Below are 15,491 nucleotides of genomic sequence, written 5' to 3' on the forward strand. Positions count from 1 at the left end.
TGGTGGAAGAATTTGTCAAAATTTAGGTATTTTTTATTTTGTTGTAATTTAGTCTAAAACAATTTTAAGCTTAAAAAAACACCCCTGTTTTATAATAATAAGTTATTTTGCTAACTAAATTTTTGTCAATTGTATTTCTAAAATTCTATATTTAATTTTCTACATCTAAAAGAATATATTCCGTCTCACTCTTTCCTTTTCACTAACTTAATTTTAATTTGAATATAAGAACAGTATTAAATGTAAAAAAAATTAAAGGACTAAATTAAATATTTTAGAAATAAAAAGAAATAAAAATACTGTAGTGAAGAATCAATGTAATTTAACCTTCCCTCTGAATATATGCAATCGGAGTTTTCAGTGTCCATCTGTCAAAATAGAAGGAAGAATAGAGTCCAAAAAGTTAGAAGAATAGTCAAGTTGATTATCACTGTTGATTCCATTTGTCTCCTTGCTCTAAAACACAACACTCAAACACCTAAAACCCCAGCAGGAACATTGATTATAGTCTTAATCTATCAATAAACCAGCTGAAGACAGATTAATTGAAATAAAAAACTGCATAAATATATGTAAAAATTTAATATTGCTTCACAACTACAATCACTCATCATAAAACAATAGCTTTTTGAAAGAGTCCTACACACCTATAAGATATATTTTGCATATATACCTTTTTGCTAGAATTAAGATAAAAAGGTTTGGCTGAATGGCTTCTTTTAAGTGTATTCCTTCCATTTCATGACAGAGGAAGAATGCAACTAGGCTTATTGAACTGTGTTGCACATACCAGGGTTCCTAACACACCAAAGTGGCTGAATTGGCTCAGCCCCTATTCCTCTACTTACCATTCTGCTTCTCCATTCATTCAGCCTATCTGTGGCCTCTGCATATCTTTTCATACCCTTTTCATCCCTATTTCCTGACCACAATGACTCAGCCAATGCAGAAGTTCTAGGCCAAATTCTTGCATCCAAAACAGTTGAATCAGATTGTTCTGACCACAGTGCTACTTCCCCACCCAAAACCAATTTTGCTTCTTCCTCATTCAACCCATATGCTATATCATAGTTGTATACAGTTTGCCATGTCTTAAAAGGTCCACACCAAGAGCCACCGTTGTTTTTGTCATCCCCATTTTGCTGATCATAGATACTGTTGTTCCCCACAAAGTCACCATGGCCACAATCCAGGTAATAGAAGTCTGACGATGACACAATGGTGCGGTATCCCATGGAAACTATCCTTTTAGTGTTGTTGTGTCCATTGTTCCATGTCTGCAAAATCACATGCTCTTTGGGAAGAATTGTGGATGAAACATGGACTGTTGCATCTAGTAAAACATCTTCCCAATAGACAACGGTGCGGTTGAGGGACAGAATGAAAGGGAGAGTGTTGTTGATAAACTTCTCAAGAACTTGGCTGAGAGTTCCACCATTTGATAGATATTTCTGAATTGTGGGATCAGTTTTCCAGCAACCTGGTATAATCTCATCAGCACCTGAGTGGTAAAATGGTTCTGGGAACAATGTGGTCACATCACGTATGACATTCTTTAGGACTTGGTAAGTCTTGGGGTTTAGAGGGTTCAAATGACCTGTTCCTGGTTCTGCAGCAAGGACATCACCTTTAGCTGGCCACCAGAACATGTTTGCACAAGTTACAATCTCAGGGTAAGCTAAAGCCCAAGATCCTGTGTGCCCTGCAAAAAAGTAGCTCATACCAGTCAGTGACCATAATTCTCAGAACTAGTATCTGGTGAAAGAGAAAAACACAAAGTAGAGTATCATTACAAAAAACAATGTTACAAAAGCCTAATTAATTTATTAATTGGCCATATGATTACAAGATTTAATTTTCTGTGTCTATGTGTGTGAAGTTCTAAACTGAAAGAATGTGACATTGTCGTGGTAAGCTGTAATCCATGATCCTTTGTGCTTTTCCAATATAGGCTTCAATTTAATCACCAATCAGCCTAATTTCCAAAATATCACTTTAACAGAGAATTTAAAATTTTAAAATTTCATGGTAAGCTGCAGCAAGACAACGCTCAAGTTCTGCCAATCTCAAATTTAATCATCATTCCTAGAGCTATCATTTTTTAGTGCTCGATTATGTTAATACTAACCAACAGGAAAAGGGGGTGGTGCACTTGAAGTCTTTCTTATTTTTGTATATAAAGAAAAACAAAACACTAACTCCTAACAAGTTCTCTGCTTCTCACCAGAGAAACTAAGCATCACAAATTCACAGTAGTGAGAGAACCCCCCCTTTCATCATGCAGTAAGATTCCAATCTTTGTTCGAGAGAATTTAGTATCAAAATATCCCACTCTGAATTCTATCTGTCAAAATTATGATAATCCTTTAAAAAATATGGTGGAACAAGGTTCTCAATGGAAAACTAACCTATTAAGTATATGAATGTATTAAGATTGAACACGCAGTAGACTATCTTAGAATATCTTATGCAAACTTTACCCGGAGTTTGTGATTAATTAATTGATCATAATTCCTTAAAGTGTCAAAATATATACAGAAAGAAACAGACACAGGAATCAAACACATGTAGTTCACTAATTTATTGTTCTTGAAGCCGAAGAGACAAAAAAAGAACAACTTCAAAAGTAAAAGAAATTGAACTAACCAGGTGCGTCAATCTCAGGCAGAACACGAACCCCATGATCGAGACCAAACTCCACAATCGTTTTAACATCCTCTGGTGTGTACACCATGTGAGAAGCATATGCACCCTTTTCAGCCAAAGATGACTCCGAAGGAAGTACCAATGGAAAAGATTGTGAGTCCGTGAGATGCCAGTGGAACACGTTGAGCTTGTTCATGCTCATGGCTTCCACTGTCCTCAACAAGTCCTTCACGGGGTAGTAGTTCCTCGACGTGTCCAACGTGATCCCACGGTGGGGATAGAGTGGGGAATCCCACACATGCACTCCCACTGCAACACACGTGGGGCGACCCCATGCAAGTTGGGAGAACGTCTCAAGTCCTCGTATGGCGCCCCACGTAGTCTTAGCAGTGAGGATGGCCGAAGAAGGGAGGATGGAGAGGGTGTAGGACTCGTCAACACCATGGACGAGTGCTGCATCAGGGTCTTGGACGATAAGGGTGAGAAACTCTAATGGTGGGAGGTTTGTGGAGATGTTCACCTCTGGGGGGACAAGAGGGTAGTGGTGTTCGGATCTTACGAGGTTTTGGTAGCGGATGATGGCGGCGGAGAGGTGTTTGTTGTGGTGGGGAGTGGTGGTGGTGATGGTGAAGTTAGAGGCAGTGAGGGTGGCTTGATATGGTGGAGTCCAGGTGAGGTTTCTGGGCTTGGGCCAGACATTGAGGATGGTGGTTGAGTGTGCATTGTTCAGTGTGAAACATGCGCATGACAAGAGGAAGAGAAGTAATAAAAGGAGAGTTGGTTCTGGTTTTGTCATGGTGGTTGTGCTGATAAGATTGTGTGTTGGAATGTCTGGTTTTATATGGTTGTGATGGGTGGAGTTCAGGATTATATACAAGGAATTTGTGTTTTGAAAAGAATGATAACAGTGATATTAAAGTATGTTTATTGTTTTGAAAATGGATGGAAGTGGTTTAAGAGTCAGCAGATTGATTCATTGGAAAGTTGGTTCTTTGTTTGTCTGCTGTTTGTTTGGTTGTTGATTGGAGTATGTGTGTTGACACTTCCTTTGTTTCTTTGCAGATTGATTTAGAAGGAATCTATTGTTTAGAGCAATGGACTGCACTGATAAATCATTAATAAGATGTTATGTTCAATTGTAAAAAATTGTTATACTGACAAATGGTGTTAAACTCTTTATATTATATTATAAAAAACAAATTTATTTTGAAAATTTAGTAGTATATTATGCATCCATATAGTTTCTTTTCTTAACTTTCCTTTTCCTTTTAAAACTAAGCAATCCTTGAAGTTTCAGTTTATTAACATGCTGCAGTTATGTCACACTGTTCAGTGATGGCAATTACATGGAAATTGTTTAATTCTTTGCCGGCGTGGAAGTCTATGTTGATTTTGTGTTCACTTTCATCTTTCCAAACATGTCTTTCTTAATGTTCAAGGATGGAACATGTCTGATACAAAGTTTAACCCTGCTCTAACTACTTCAAAATAAGTCCAAGAAAACAACACTATAATATTGCATGAAAGGGAACTTTGTTGGTGGAAAAGGTTCATTTGAAAGGCAAATGAAATTGTTTAACTAAGGAGTTCTAGGCCTTCTATGTTTAACTAAAGGTTATTTTTGTTTTATTCTAACTCACCATTTTGGATTATTAGAAAAAACTGATTTGTTTTGAAAATAGTTGCCGGCCACTCTCAATGTGTTCGGATTTCAACTGAAAATAGGACATCCATTAATACTTGCCGGCAATTATGTGTTCCATTTTCCTATTTATAGATTATCACTTTTGCTCATTAGTTAATTAAGATTACAAAGATACTTTGAAACCTTCACTTATGATTTTATTTTCCTTTTTCTTTTCTTAATTATAAAATAGGATTTTGTTTTCAGCCTCTTTTTATTTCAGTTTCTAAATATTTGCATTATAAGAAATTAAAAAGAATACATTATTTTCTTTAATTGCAATGGAGATGGAGGATGAGGACCGAAACTCTAGGAAAGTGAAGTGAAATATTACTTTCAAAATATAGAATGAGGTTGCTAGGAAGTGTGGAACAATACCAATTAAACAACAATATTGGTGATGGAGAGATCTCATTAAGGTGATTGAAGAAGATACCTTGTTTGATAAAAAAACATAATCTAAAAATTAGGGTATGGAAATGATGTCAGGTTTTGGAATGAGAAGTAGTTTCATGCATAAATTTTCTAGATTATATTATATATCAACTTGTAATAATAAAATTTTACAACAAAAAATAGTGATTAGGAGGAATAATGAATGGGAGTGACAGTTATCATGGAAAAGAATCATATACTATTGGGAAATTGCACTAGAGAAAGAATTAGTGCAGAAAATTTATAGAGTCAATCTGAACACGAATAACTTTAGAACGATGGACATGGATAGGGGAGTATAATGGTGTATTCTTTGTAAGGTCTGTTTATGCTTGTTTGCATAACAGTAATAGTACACGATTAACACAACAAACTTTCACTATTTTTGGTCTATCAGAGCACAACCGAATGCTCATATATTGACTTGGAGGATTCTGTTGTGGTGTGTGACAACTAGAATAAGTCTTGTTTGGGTCAACCTAAATAACATATTATGTCCCTTATGTTCAGAACAAGATGAAACTGTAAATCATCTTCTTTTTTTTTCACCAATAAAATAACTTCCAATGTCTATAATTTGTGTTGTAGCTGGGTAGGAATCCAAATTGTTCAACATTATTCACCAATGTGCCATTTTTTTCAATTTTATTGTTCTCAACTAAATAAAAAACAGAATCATGTATGGAAAGGTGCGTGGATTTGCTATTGTTTGGAGTATATGGAACCATAAGAACAATATAGTATTTAAGGATGTATAAGGGTAGATACAAATCTTATACATCCTTCCTTTCTTCAAACGAAACGAACAGAGATAGATGTACCTTGCTTCAATTATACTTTCAAATTGGTATTGATACCCAGTACAATGCATGGGATTTTTTTTATTGTAGTTTGTTTGTTGTAAGAATCTATGCAACAACTATTTATGTTTATGCCTCTTTTGTGTTCATTTGATTATATTTTTTGTGATCTCACTTGAATTGGCTGAGGGACAAGAAATGATGGAAGAAGACCAAGTTCAGACCCAACAACTAGGTTAATGGCAAGCAAGATACAAGAAGACTAAGACTCTGCTACTGATGGCAAAGAAACATTCCTATACATGTTCAAAAATGCCATAAACCTAGAGTAGAATTTATTTTCTTGTCAAAAGTAGAATAGGAATTTTACTTGTAATTTTTTCTTAATTGTAATTAGGGTTGAATTAGGCACCTATAAACCAACCTAGGTTAAATTAGGGTTTCTAGAAGACTCATAAATTAACCTAGGTCGGTTCTAAACCTAAAAAGAGTCACATGAGGCACACTTTGATCATGTTTGCCTTGTGACTCCAAAATATGCGCCAATATTCAAACCCATTGCATTTGAATTTCCCACCAATTTATTTGTACAATGGTCGGACTTCTAGGCTATATAAAGAGGTGTTTGACTCATGAATTTACAAGATCAATTTTATGAGTAAATGCTGTCAAGTTTTGCAAGCTTATACTCCCTTGTCTAGTCTCTTTAGGTTAGACACTTTTGATATTCTTTTTCACCTTCTTCAAGTTATATGGCCCAACCAATCACTCTCCCTACCTATCATGCACCTTCAATAAAATCATTGCTCCATTGGAGTCATCCTTGTCCGCTACTTCCATTGAGCTTCCGCCAATCCAGATAGCAAATTCTCCAAGGAGCCAACTCGAAAATGGAGCCAACACCATAATTTGCTATTTATAGCTTTGGTTCTTCAAGAGATTAGTGTTTCTCTTCATTTTATTTTTGTGTGTTCTTCATTCTTCCGTGTTGTTCATCATGTTCTTAATTGTCTTGTTTTTTTAGTTTTGATTTTAGTTTGTGTTGTTGTTTTTAAAATTATGTTCGGTTTAAGGGGGTTGTTCTATTTTTTCTTTTATTTAAGTCTTGCTGTTAATTCAATCGGTGCAAACTATTTGGTACTTGAGTCATTTTAATATTTGAATCAGTTCAAGTTTTGTCAAAGTCATGTTCATCCAAAATTTTCATAAATTAGTACTTTATTGTTGATTTTGGTTGTTTGAATTTAATTTGAGTACAATTTCTATTATGAATTTGAGCTTTGGTTCATTTTTATTTTTCCAAATTTGAGTTCATACTTGTGTGTTAGTTCCATACAAGTTCATTTCCACTTAATTTCATTGTGTTGTTGAAGTTTTCAATTCTGTTTTTAATTCCAGTATAGGATTCCTCTGTTTCACAGTTCCTGTGCTGGTTGAAAATGTTTATAAAAATTAATTTCATTGGTGAAAAATTATGAAATTCTGGATTTGAGCAAATTGATATGTTACTAAAAAGTAAAAAGAAGAAGAAGAAGTATAGGAAAAATCAAAAAAGAAAAAAAAATGATAAAAGAAAAATGAACAAAGTGCAAAATTCTGACTCTGAAAAAAATTGAAGCGGCAGTGAATTTAAAAAACATATTGCAATTAAATTGCGCACTATTTTTGTGAAATTCCAACGCCTAATTTGAGCTTAAACATTGAGGTTTCTATGGTTTAAATTTCAAATTCAAATTTAAAATATTCTGCCTAGTATAAATTCGGCAAGTTGAGAAATTTTTTACACAAAAAAAAAAATATGTTGTGCATTTTGGTTTTATTCATCTATTCTAGTGTCATTCTTTAGGTTTCAATTTATGTGCTACCTTTTCTTGTGTACCTTTTTTTTGCTTGTCAATTTTATTGAATACTCTTTCAAGTCATGTCAAATATCAATTCCATTTGTTGCTTTAAACTTGTTTGACCTCTCTTGGTGGAAGTGACCTAAAAAGTGCTTTGGTGAACTATGGAGCTGAAAATTCTTGATGAAAGCTACATCACTAAAGAAGGAAAAAGCTGAATGTCCAAGGTTAAATATCCTAAAGAGGCATAGCAAGGGGTAGCAACAAACTTACAAAAAAAAATATACACAAAGGAGCTACAAGTGAAAGAGTGCCTTAAAATTGTTTTAAAGCTTTCTTGATAACAATTTTCATTTGTGTTTTATTGCTTTGCATTTGTTTTCTTGCATAAAACTTTGTTTTCATCTTTGGTTGTGCTCTAAGTAAATTTCTTAGAGAAAGGTTTGTGAAAGTGTTGTGGGATAGTATCTGGCTAGGAAAGATTTGGTACTCAAGAATCCAAGTGATCCACCTCCCTTTCTTGGGAAATTACCTACTTCACTCCACCTATCTTTCTTTTTGAAAATTACTTTGATCACATAACTTTAGTCATAGAGAAAGTGATATAAAGTCTACAAAATCTCTTTTGAAACAATTGGCTAAAGATTTTCAATCACTATCACTTAGACAAGTGCAACATGAAGCTCAAATCTTGGAAGATAAAAAAGAAAGTGATGTCCATCTTGCAATATTGGAAGAGTAGTTGAAACTTGTTAAATAAAAAGATGAATACACAAGAAAACTAAAAAAATATTCACATGCATCTAGTTCTAGGTCGAGTGACTCACATGCTAAGGGGAGTCTTAGAATAAATGAATATTATCAACCTCAATTGAGAAGAACTAGAAGAGAAAGCCCAAAAGAGACTAGGGTAGAGTTACCTTATTTTTATGGGAAGGAAAATGTTGAAACATATCTAGATTGGGAAATGAAAGTAGAACAACTTTTTGCTTGCCATCGTGTTAGTGAGGAGAGGAAAGTACCCCTAGCCACTTTAAGCTTTCAAGGAAATGCTATGTATTGGTGGACAACCCTAGAGAAAGATAGGCACCTCCACAAGGACCCTCCCATATAATATTGGAATGACCTTAGGGGAGCCTTGAGACGCTGCCATATTCTGTGTTGTTACAATAGGGAGTTAATGAACAAGCTCCAAAGACTCCAACAAAAAAACATGAGTATAGAGGAGTATAGGCAAATGATGGAGCTTTATATGATGAGAGCCTCTATTAGGGAGGGAAAAACCACCACCATAGCTAGGTTCCTTAGTGGTCTCAATCTTGAGATTAGGATAAAGTGGTACTCTTTCCTTATATGGACTTGAATGACTTGATCCAACTTTGCATAAAAGTTAAGCAACAAATTTTGAGAAAAGGGTCAAGTCGCAAGGAGCGTTCTTACTCTAATTCTTTTCCCAAGAAAGAGTATAAAAAAGAAAGGGGGAGAGTTTTTTGAAAGATAAATCCAAGCAAACTCCTAAAAGTTTAGGGAAAGATTTGTCCACCGCACAACCCCATAGTAGAGACATTCAATGCTTTAAGTGTCTTGGTAGAGGTCATATAGCATCTCAATGCTCAAATAGGAGAACCATGATCTTAAAAGGGAAGGATGAGTATAGCAGCCACGAAGATGAGTCTAGTAGGGAAGAAGATAAAGAAAATAGTAAGGAAACATATCCATGTGAGGGAAATTAATGATGATTAGAAGAACCCTCAACAATCAACCTACTGTGAACCATGAAACAGAAAGAGAGAACATCTTTCACACAAGATGTAAAGTTTTAGAAAACATTTGTTCTCTCATTGTGGATAGTAGATCTTGTTGCAATTGTTGTAGCACTAGGATGGTTGAAAAGCTTAATATATAAGTAATACCTCATCCAAAACCTTACAAACTTCAATGGATAAATGAAGATGAGAAATTAGTTGTAGATAAGCGAGTAAAAGTCAGTCATTATAAAGATGAAATTTTATGTGATGTAGTACCATGGAAGCTTGCCACATCTTATTGGGAAGACCATGGCAATTTGACAAGAAAACTATCCATAATGGTCTTACCAATGAGATTACTTTTACTCATATGGAAAAGAAGTTTGTACTTTATCCTTGAACACCTCCATAAGTGGTAAAGGGTCAAGTACAAATGAAACAAAAAAGAGAAAATGAGAAGAAATAAAAATAGAAAATCAAGAGAAAGTTCTTAAGGACAAAGTTGAGGCATGGGGGAATAGTGTTCAAATAGAAGAAAAAATTGAAAAAAATAAAGTTGAAAAGATTCTTCTATCTGAACAACCTTCCAACCTCCTTCTTTGTAAAGGAACACTTGCATGCACTGCCACACTTTGTGAAGTTTGTGAGCTACCTCCTCAAGTCAAAAGACTTTTAAAAGAATTTGGTGATGTATTCCTGTGAGGATTCAGCTTCCAATTGAGTCGGTGTGAAGGACCCATTGGACTTCCACCTTTTAGGGGTATAGAACACCAAATAGATTTGGTTTCGGGAGTTAGTCTACCAAATAGACCAGCTTATAGAACTAATCTTGAGGAGACTAAGGAGATAGAATCACAAGTTCAGGAATTGTTGGATAATGGTTGGGTTCAAAAGAGTCCAAGTCCTTGTGTTGTACTTGTTTTATTGGTGCCTAAGAAATATGGCAAGTGGAGAATGTGTTGTGATTGTAGAGCCATCAATAACATCACCATCAAATATAGGCATCCAATTCCTAGACTTAATAATATGCTTGATGAATTGCATGGGTCCACTATATTTTCCAAGATTGATCTTAAATGTGGATATCACCAAATAAGAATCAAAGAAGGTGATGAGTGGAAAACTACTTTTAAAACCAAATTTGAACTATATGAGTTGTTAGTGATGCCTTTTGGACTAACTAATGCACCTAACACTTTCATGAGCCTTATGAATCATGTCCTTAGGGATTGCATAGGTAAATATGTAGTAGTTTATTTTGATGATATATTAGTTTATAGTCAAAGCCTATATTCCCACCGAAGTCACCTTAGTAGGGAGGTTCTTTTAGTGCTTAGGAAAAATAGTTTGTTTGCTAATATAGATAAATGCACTATATATGATGACGTACCTGATTCTTGGAATATGTGTTATTTATATTACTTTTGGTGAGTTTTCCTTATTGGGTAAGGTTAAGAAGTTGAACCGTGTTTAAGGCTGCATTACCTAATTCTTAATCACGAATTAACTTCACTGACTTTGGTTGAGCGTAATTGGACTTGAATTGTTGGTCATCTCGAAGGACGTGGGCATTGACTAACTTCGGTCGGCCCAATGATGGAACCGAGATGTGACATCAGTTGTACGACCCTCACCGGTATATTTATATTAATAATTAATTTTGATATTTATTTTTTATAGAAAGTTTTGTAAAATTATAATGAAAAAATAGTGCATGATGAGCAAGAAAGTAAATTAAATCTATTCTGTGTGGGCTTTCTTCGTGAATTTGTACATATAAAATAAGGATGAAATCAAAACCAACATCTTTCCTCTTGCAAATATGCTCAAATACATATAAAGAAATACCTAACATATTCGGTATGTCTTTCATCCGCGAGTACAGTACACAGTAGAGTATAATTTAAGTATTTAGTTGAAGTTAAAAAAAGTCAAACATTTATAATAAAAAAGTAAAATTATTTTATAATCTTTATTATTTAATTTAAAAACATAATTACCCTTCTTCGTAAACTTTAAACTCTTGTTAAATATTCCTAACAATATTTTCTTGCATTTTTAAAAGGAAGATATATGCATGGTAGAATATAAAAGAAGTTAATGCAATATTTTTGGACAACTGATTAAACTTTTCTAATATATGGATAAAAATCGAATTATTAAAAGTATAAAAGTCAAAGAAGATACTTCTCAATTAAATTAAAATGAAGAGTGGTTCGTATATTAAAACAAAAATATCTAAATCGCTAGAAAAATTGGATTTAATGGGTTACTGTATTGGGTCAAACGTGCTTTACCAGATACTGCAATACTAAGATTTTATCTTCGATGATATTTTCCTACTGGATAAGTTTTATATATATATTTATATATATATATATATATATATATATATATGTATGTAATATAGTATAATAAAATAGTTTTTAATATATAAAATAAAAATCTTAGATAAACCCTGATAGATTTTTCTTCCACAAACGAGAACAAAGAGCCCTGAAGTTGTGAAGTTCCGCCATGGCCAAATTCCTCAATCAGGAAAGCAATTTTCCTAATTCAGGTACTTGCTAGTCACTTCATGGCCATTGGTTCACATTGTGGAAATAGTAGCAACTAGTTTCTCACATATCTTGGAACTGAGAGTACCAAAAAGGTTTCATTTTTTCACCACCCTTGTCTCGAAGTTTGAATTTATTTTGGTTGGGGATTTTGTCGTTCTTATCAGTAGCAGATTTTAAGGTTTATTTGAAGGGGTTTTAGCATCCATTAATATTTGTGTTGTCCGATTTGGAGGACGAACCGGACATACGAGGTTGTTCTTTTTTTCTTGTTTAAAAGATGCCAACATTGATTTCATCTAGGTTTCTTTTGCTTGTTGGGGAGTCACTCCACTTGAGAAGGGCTTTGGCCACTTCTAGGTCTGTTTTATTGCACACTAGTGTGAAGTGCATGAGCCAGGTGGAACCTAATCATGGTTCCCTCACCCTCTCTAGCATAGGTTTCCAAACTGAAACTGAAGCTGGGAATAGAAGCACATCTAATAAGGTTAAGCAATTTGGTTCACCCTCTGAGAATCTCAAGAGCAAAGAAAAACCCTTTGGCATTAATGAGAAGAAGAAGAAAGCAGTTAGGGTTGTAGAAAAACAGCAAATAGAGTTTGCCCCTTTTGCTGCAAAGTCATTTCCAGAACTTGGCCTCCCACATGTGTTGATTGAGAGACTACAGAAGGAGGGTTTTACTGTTCCGACTGAAGTTCAGTCTGCTGCAGTTCCCACCATTCTAAACAACCGCGATGTCATAATTCAGTCTTACACGGGTTCAGGGAAGACACTAGCTTATCTGCTTCCTATTCTCTCGGTTGTTGGACCGCTGAGGGGGAAAGGTGGTGATGATGGTGAAGAGAATGGGAAGAAGTTGGGAATAGAAGCAGTGATTGTTGCTCCTTCTAGAGAGCTTGGAATGCAGATAGTGAGGGAGTTTGAGAAGGTGCTAGGAATGGATAACAAGAGAGTGGTTCAGCAGCTTGTGGGGGGTGCCAACCGAACCAGGCAGGAAGAAGCTCTCAAGAAAAATAAACCTGCAATTGTTGTTGGCACACCTGGTAGGATAGCAGAGCTAAGTGCATCCGGGAAACTTCGTACTCATGGATGTCGATATTTGGTATTAGATGAAGTTGATGAACTCTTGTCGTTCAATTTTCGGGAAGACATGCACCGGATATTGGAGCATGTAGGGAGGAAATCAAATGCAGACCCAAACTCAAATGCTGGAAAGAGTGAGCGTCAGTTAATCATGGTTTCTGCAACTGTGCCCTTTTCTGTTGTAAGGGCAGCAAGAAGCTGGGGTTGTGACCCTCTTCTTGTCCAAGCTAAGAAAATTGTCCCGCTTGAAACTGTCTCTCCCTCTGAGCCTGTCAGTTTATCCCGGTCTTCTTTGCCCAATTCGGCTGTGCCATCTCAAGCAGCGGTAGAGAGTCTGCCTCCTGCGCTGAAACACTATTACTGTGTAACAAGGTTGCAGCACAAAGTTGATGTGTTGAGAAGGTGTATTCATGCACTGGATGCCAAATTTGTGATAGCTTTCATGAACCACACTAAACAGCTAAAGGATGTTGTCTTCAAGCTGGAGGCCCGTGGGATGAAAGCTGTGGAGTTACATGGGGATCTAGGGAAGCTTGCAAGGTCAACAACCCTGAAGAAATTCAAGAACGGTGAGGTGAGAGTTCTGGTGACAAATGAATTGTCAGCAAGGGGCTTGGATGTGGCAGAATGTGATCTTGTGGTTAATCTCGACTTACCAACAGATTCAATTCATTATGCGCACCGGGCTGGCCGAACTGGTCGGCTTGGTAGGAATGGTACAGTGCTAACCATATGTGAAGAGCCAGAAGTGTTTGTTGTGAAGAAATTGAAGAAGCAGCTGGGAATACCAATTGCATCCTGTGATTTTTCAGAGGGGAAACTACTTGTCACTGAAGAAGAGGAAACAGTTAGCACTTCTACTATCAGTTGATGTGTTATATTTTACTACTTATTTAGTCTAGTCAACGATGCAGTTCCCATGTTCCATGTTTAATTCTTCATATTGCTTCTTACCTATTGTACTTAATGACAACTTGTACATGAGTGCACATTAAAAGCTTCCTGGTATTTTACATTTGAAATTGAGTAGACTGATAAGTGATAATAGTAGCTCATATTTGTTTCACATAACCAATAATTGATTCAATTAGTTATCACTCTACTGGATATTGGGATTTTGCCTTAATGTTTATGAACAACTTATATAAATCCCATGATTTGTGATGCACATGGCCGAAAGATGTTGAAGTCCCTTGAAAAGAATATTATCCCATCGAAGGTGTGCATATAAGAGGGTGGAGGATGTAACCTCAGAAGGTGATTTATTTATTGAAGTGGTTAAACCTTGTTTTATTAGTAATGATCCAATGTTTGATTCTAAAAGGGTATTTGCACAAGACACTTTGTGGTTTTCTCTTGACAATGTAATGTTGTTGCTTCATCCCTTTAGGCTATTTCTCATGGAGGAGTTGTGGCAGCACCTTTCTTCACCAATAATAAATGCATATGCATGTCAACGACATTAAGTTTAGGTAATGTTTATGATAATCATTAGGAATGCTTCATTTTGAATGAGACATCTTAATGCTTCTAGGACCTTCTATAGGATCTTTAGATCACTGTTGGAGCATTGTTAATTTTTTTATTTATTTTGAATTGAGCATTGTTAATGAACAGAATCTACTAGTATACTATCTTTACTTAAGAAATCTAGATTGCTTTATTTAGAAATTATATAACGTGCATTTCTTTGCTTTTACCTTTTACCATCATCAGTGATTTGTGAAAAAGTTGTGTGTTATTCATCAATATATGCATATATATATATATATATATATATATATACATACATGAATTATAGGACTTTCCGGTTTATCAAGTATCTGCATTCTTTACTTTTTCCTCCATTAATTAGAAGGAATAAAATGATAAATGAAGCCACTGCTACAATTTATTGTGAAATTTTTAAGAGTAATGTTACGCATAAGACAGAAAAACTAGTACCTGACCTTATTCTTCTTCTTATGAGTTTGTTTGTACTGGTTAGAGACTGGTTCATTTTGACTATATCAACTAATCAAATTAACACAATGAGTTACTGATGAGTGATATGAAATTTAAAAAATAATGGCTGTTTGTGAAAAAAAATTATAAATTTTTAACCAAAAACATTACTCTTTTGTTAATAAAGAACATTAAAATATTTGTCCCTATTCTTCTTCTTCTTCATTCTCTTTTTCTTCCTCTTCTTCTTTTACTTCCTCTTTTTCTTTCAGTTTTTCTTCAACTTCTTTTTCCTCTTCTTCTTCTGCTTATTCTTTAGTTTTTTTTCTTTCTCTTCTTCTTCCTATGTCTTCTTATAAGAAGAAGAAGACAAAACGAGAAGAAAGAAGAACAACAAAAACAAGAAAAAAGAACAAGCACAAGAATTAGAGGAAGAAGAAGAAAAAGAATAAGAAAAGGAAGAAGACCAACAAAAACAAGAAAAAAGAACAAGCACAAGAATTAGAGGAAGAAGAAGAAAAAGAATAAGAAAAGGAAGAAGACCGAAGAAGAAGAAAAAAGATGACAAGAGAAGAGAAGAAGAAGGAGACAAAAGGAGAAAACAAATAAAAAAGAAAAGAATGAGAAAACAAAAGAAAAGGGAGAGGAAGAATAAAAAGTTAGAAGAAGAGTAAGAAGAAAAGAAAATAGAAGAAGAAGAAATAAACAAACTAAACAAAAGAAGAAAAGGAACTTAAAGAATAACAAAGAAG

General features: G+C 34.8%; 2 protein-coding genes across 2 annotated transcripts; one reads left to right on the top strand and one right to left on the bottom strand.

Moving 5' to 3' along the window:
- Positions 1–547: 547 nt before the first annotated feature.
- LOC137836224 (beta-hexosaminidase 2) lies at positions 548–3,483 on the bottom strand. Its single transcript, XM_068645066.2, has 2 exons — positions 2,647–3,483; positions 548–1,702 (listed from the first exon to the last, which is right to left on the bottom strand). Exons 1-2 carry the CDS (start codon positions 3,440–3,442, stop codon positions 768–770), a joined length of 1,731 nt encoding a protein of 576 aa, XP_068501167.1. The 5' UTR covers positions 3,443–3,483; the 3' UTR covers positions 548–767.
- An 8,098-nt stretch (positions 3,484–11,581) lies between these two features.
- Positions 11,582–13,861, top strand: LOC137834952 (DEAD-box ATP-dependent RNA helicase 47B). The gene has a single exon (XM_068643214.2). It carries the CDS (start codon positions 11,993–11,995, stop codon positions 13,664–13,666), a length of 1,674 nt encoding a protein of 557 aa, XP_068499315.2. The 5' UTR covers positions 11,582–11,992; the 3' UTR covers positions 13,667–13,861.
- Positions 13,862–15,491: the final 1,630 nt, after the last annotated feature.

The sequence above is a fragment of the Phaseolus vulgaris genome, chromosome 5 (assembly GCF_051622355.1).
Source record: "Phaseolus vulgaris cultivar YP4 chromosome 5, ASM5162235v1, whole genome shotgun sequence".
Lineage (NCBI taxonomy): Eukaryota > Viridiplantae > Streptophyta > Magnoliopsida > Fabales > Fabaceae > Phaseolus > Phaseolus vulgaris.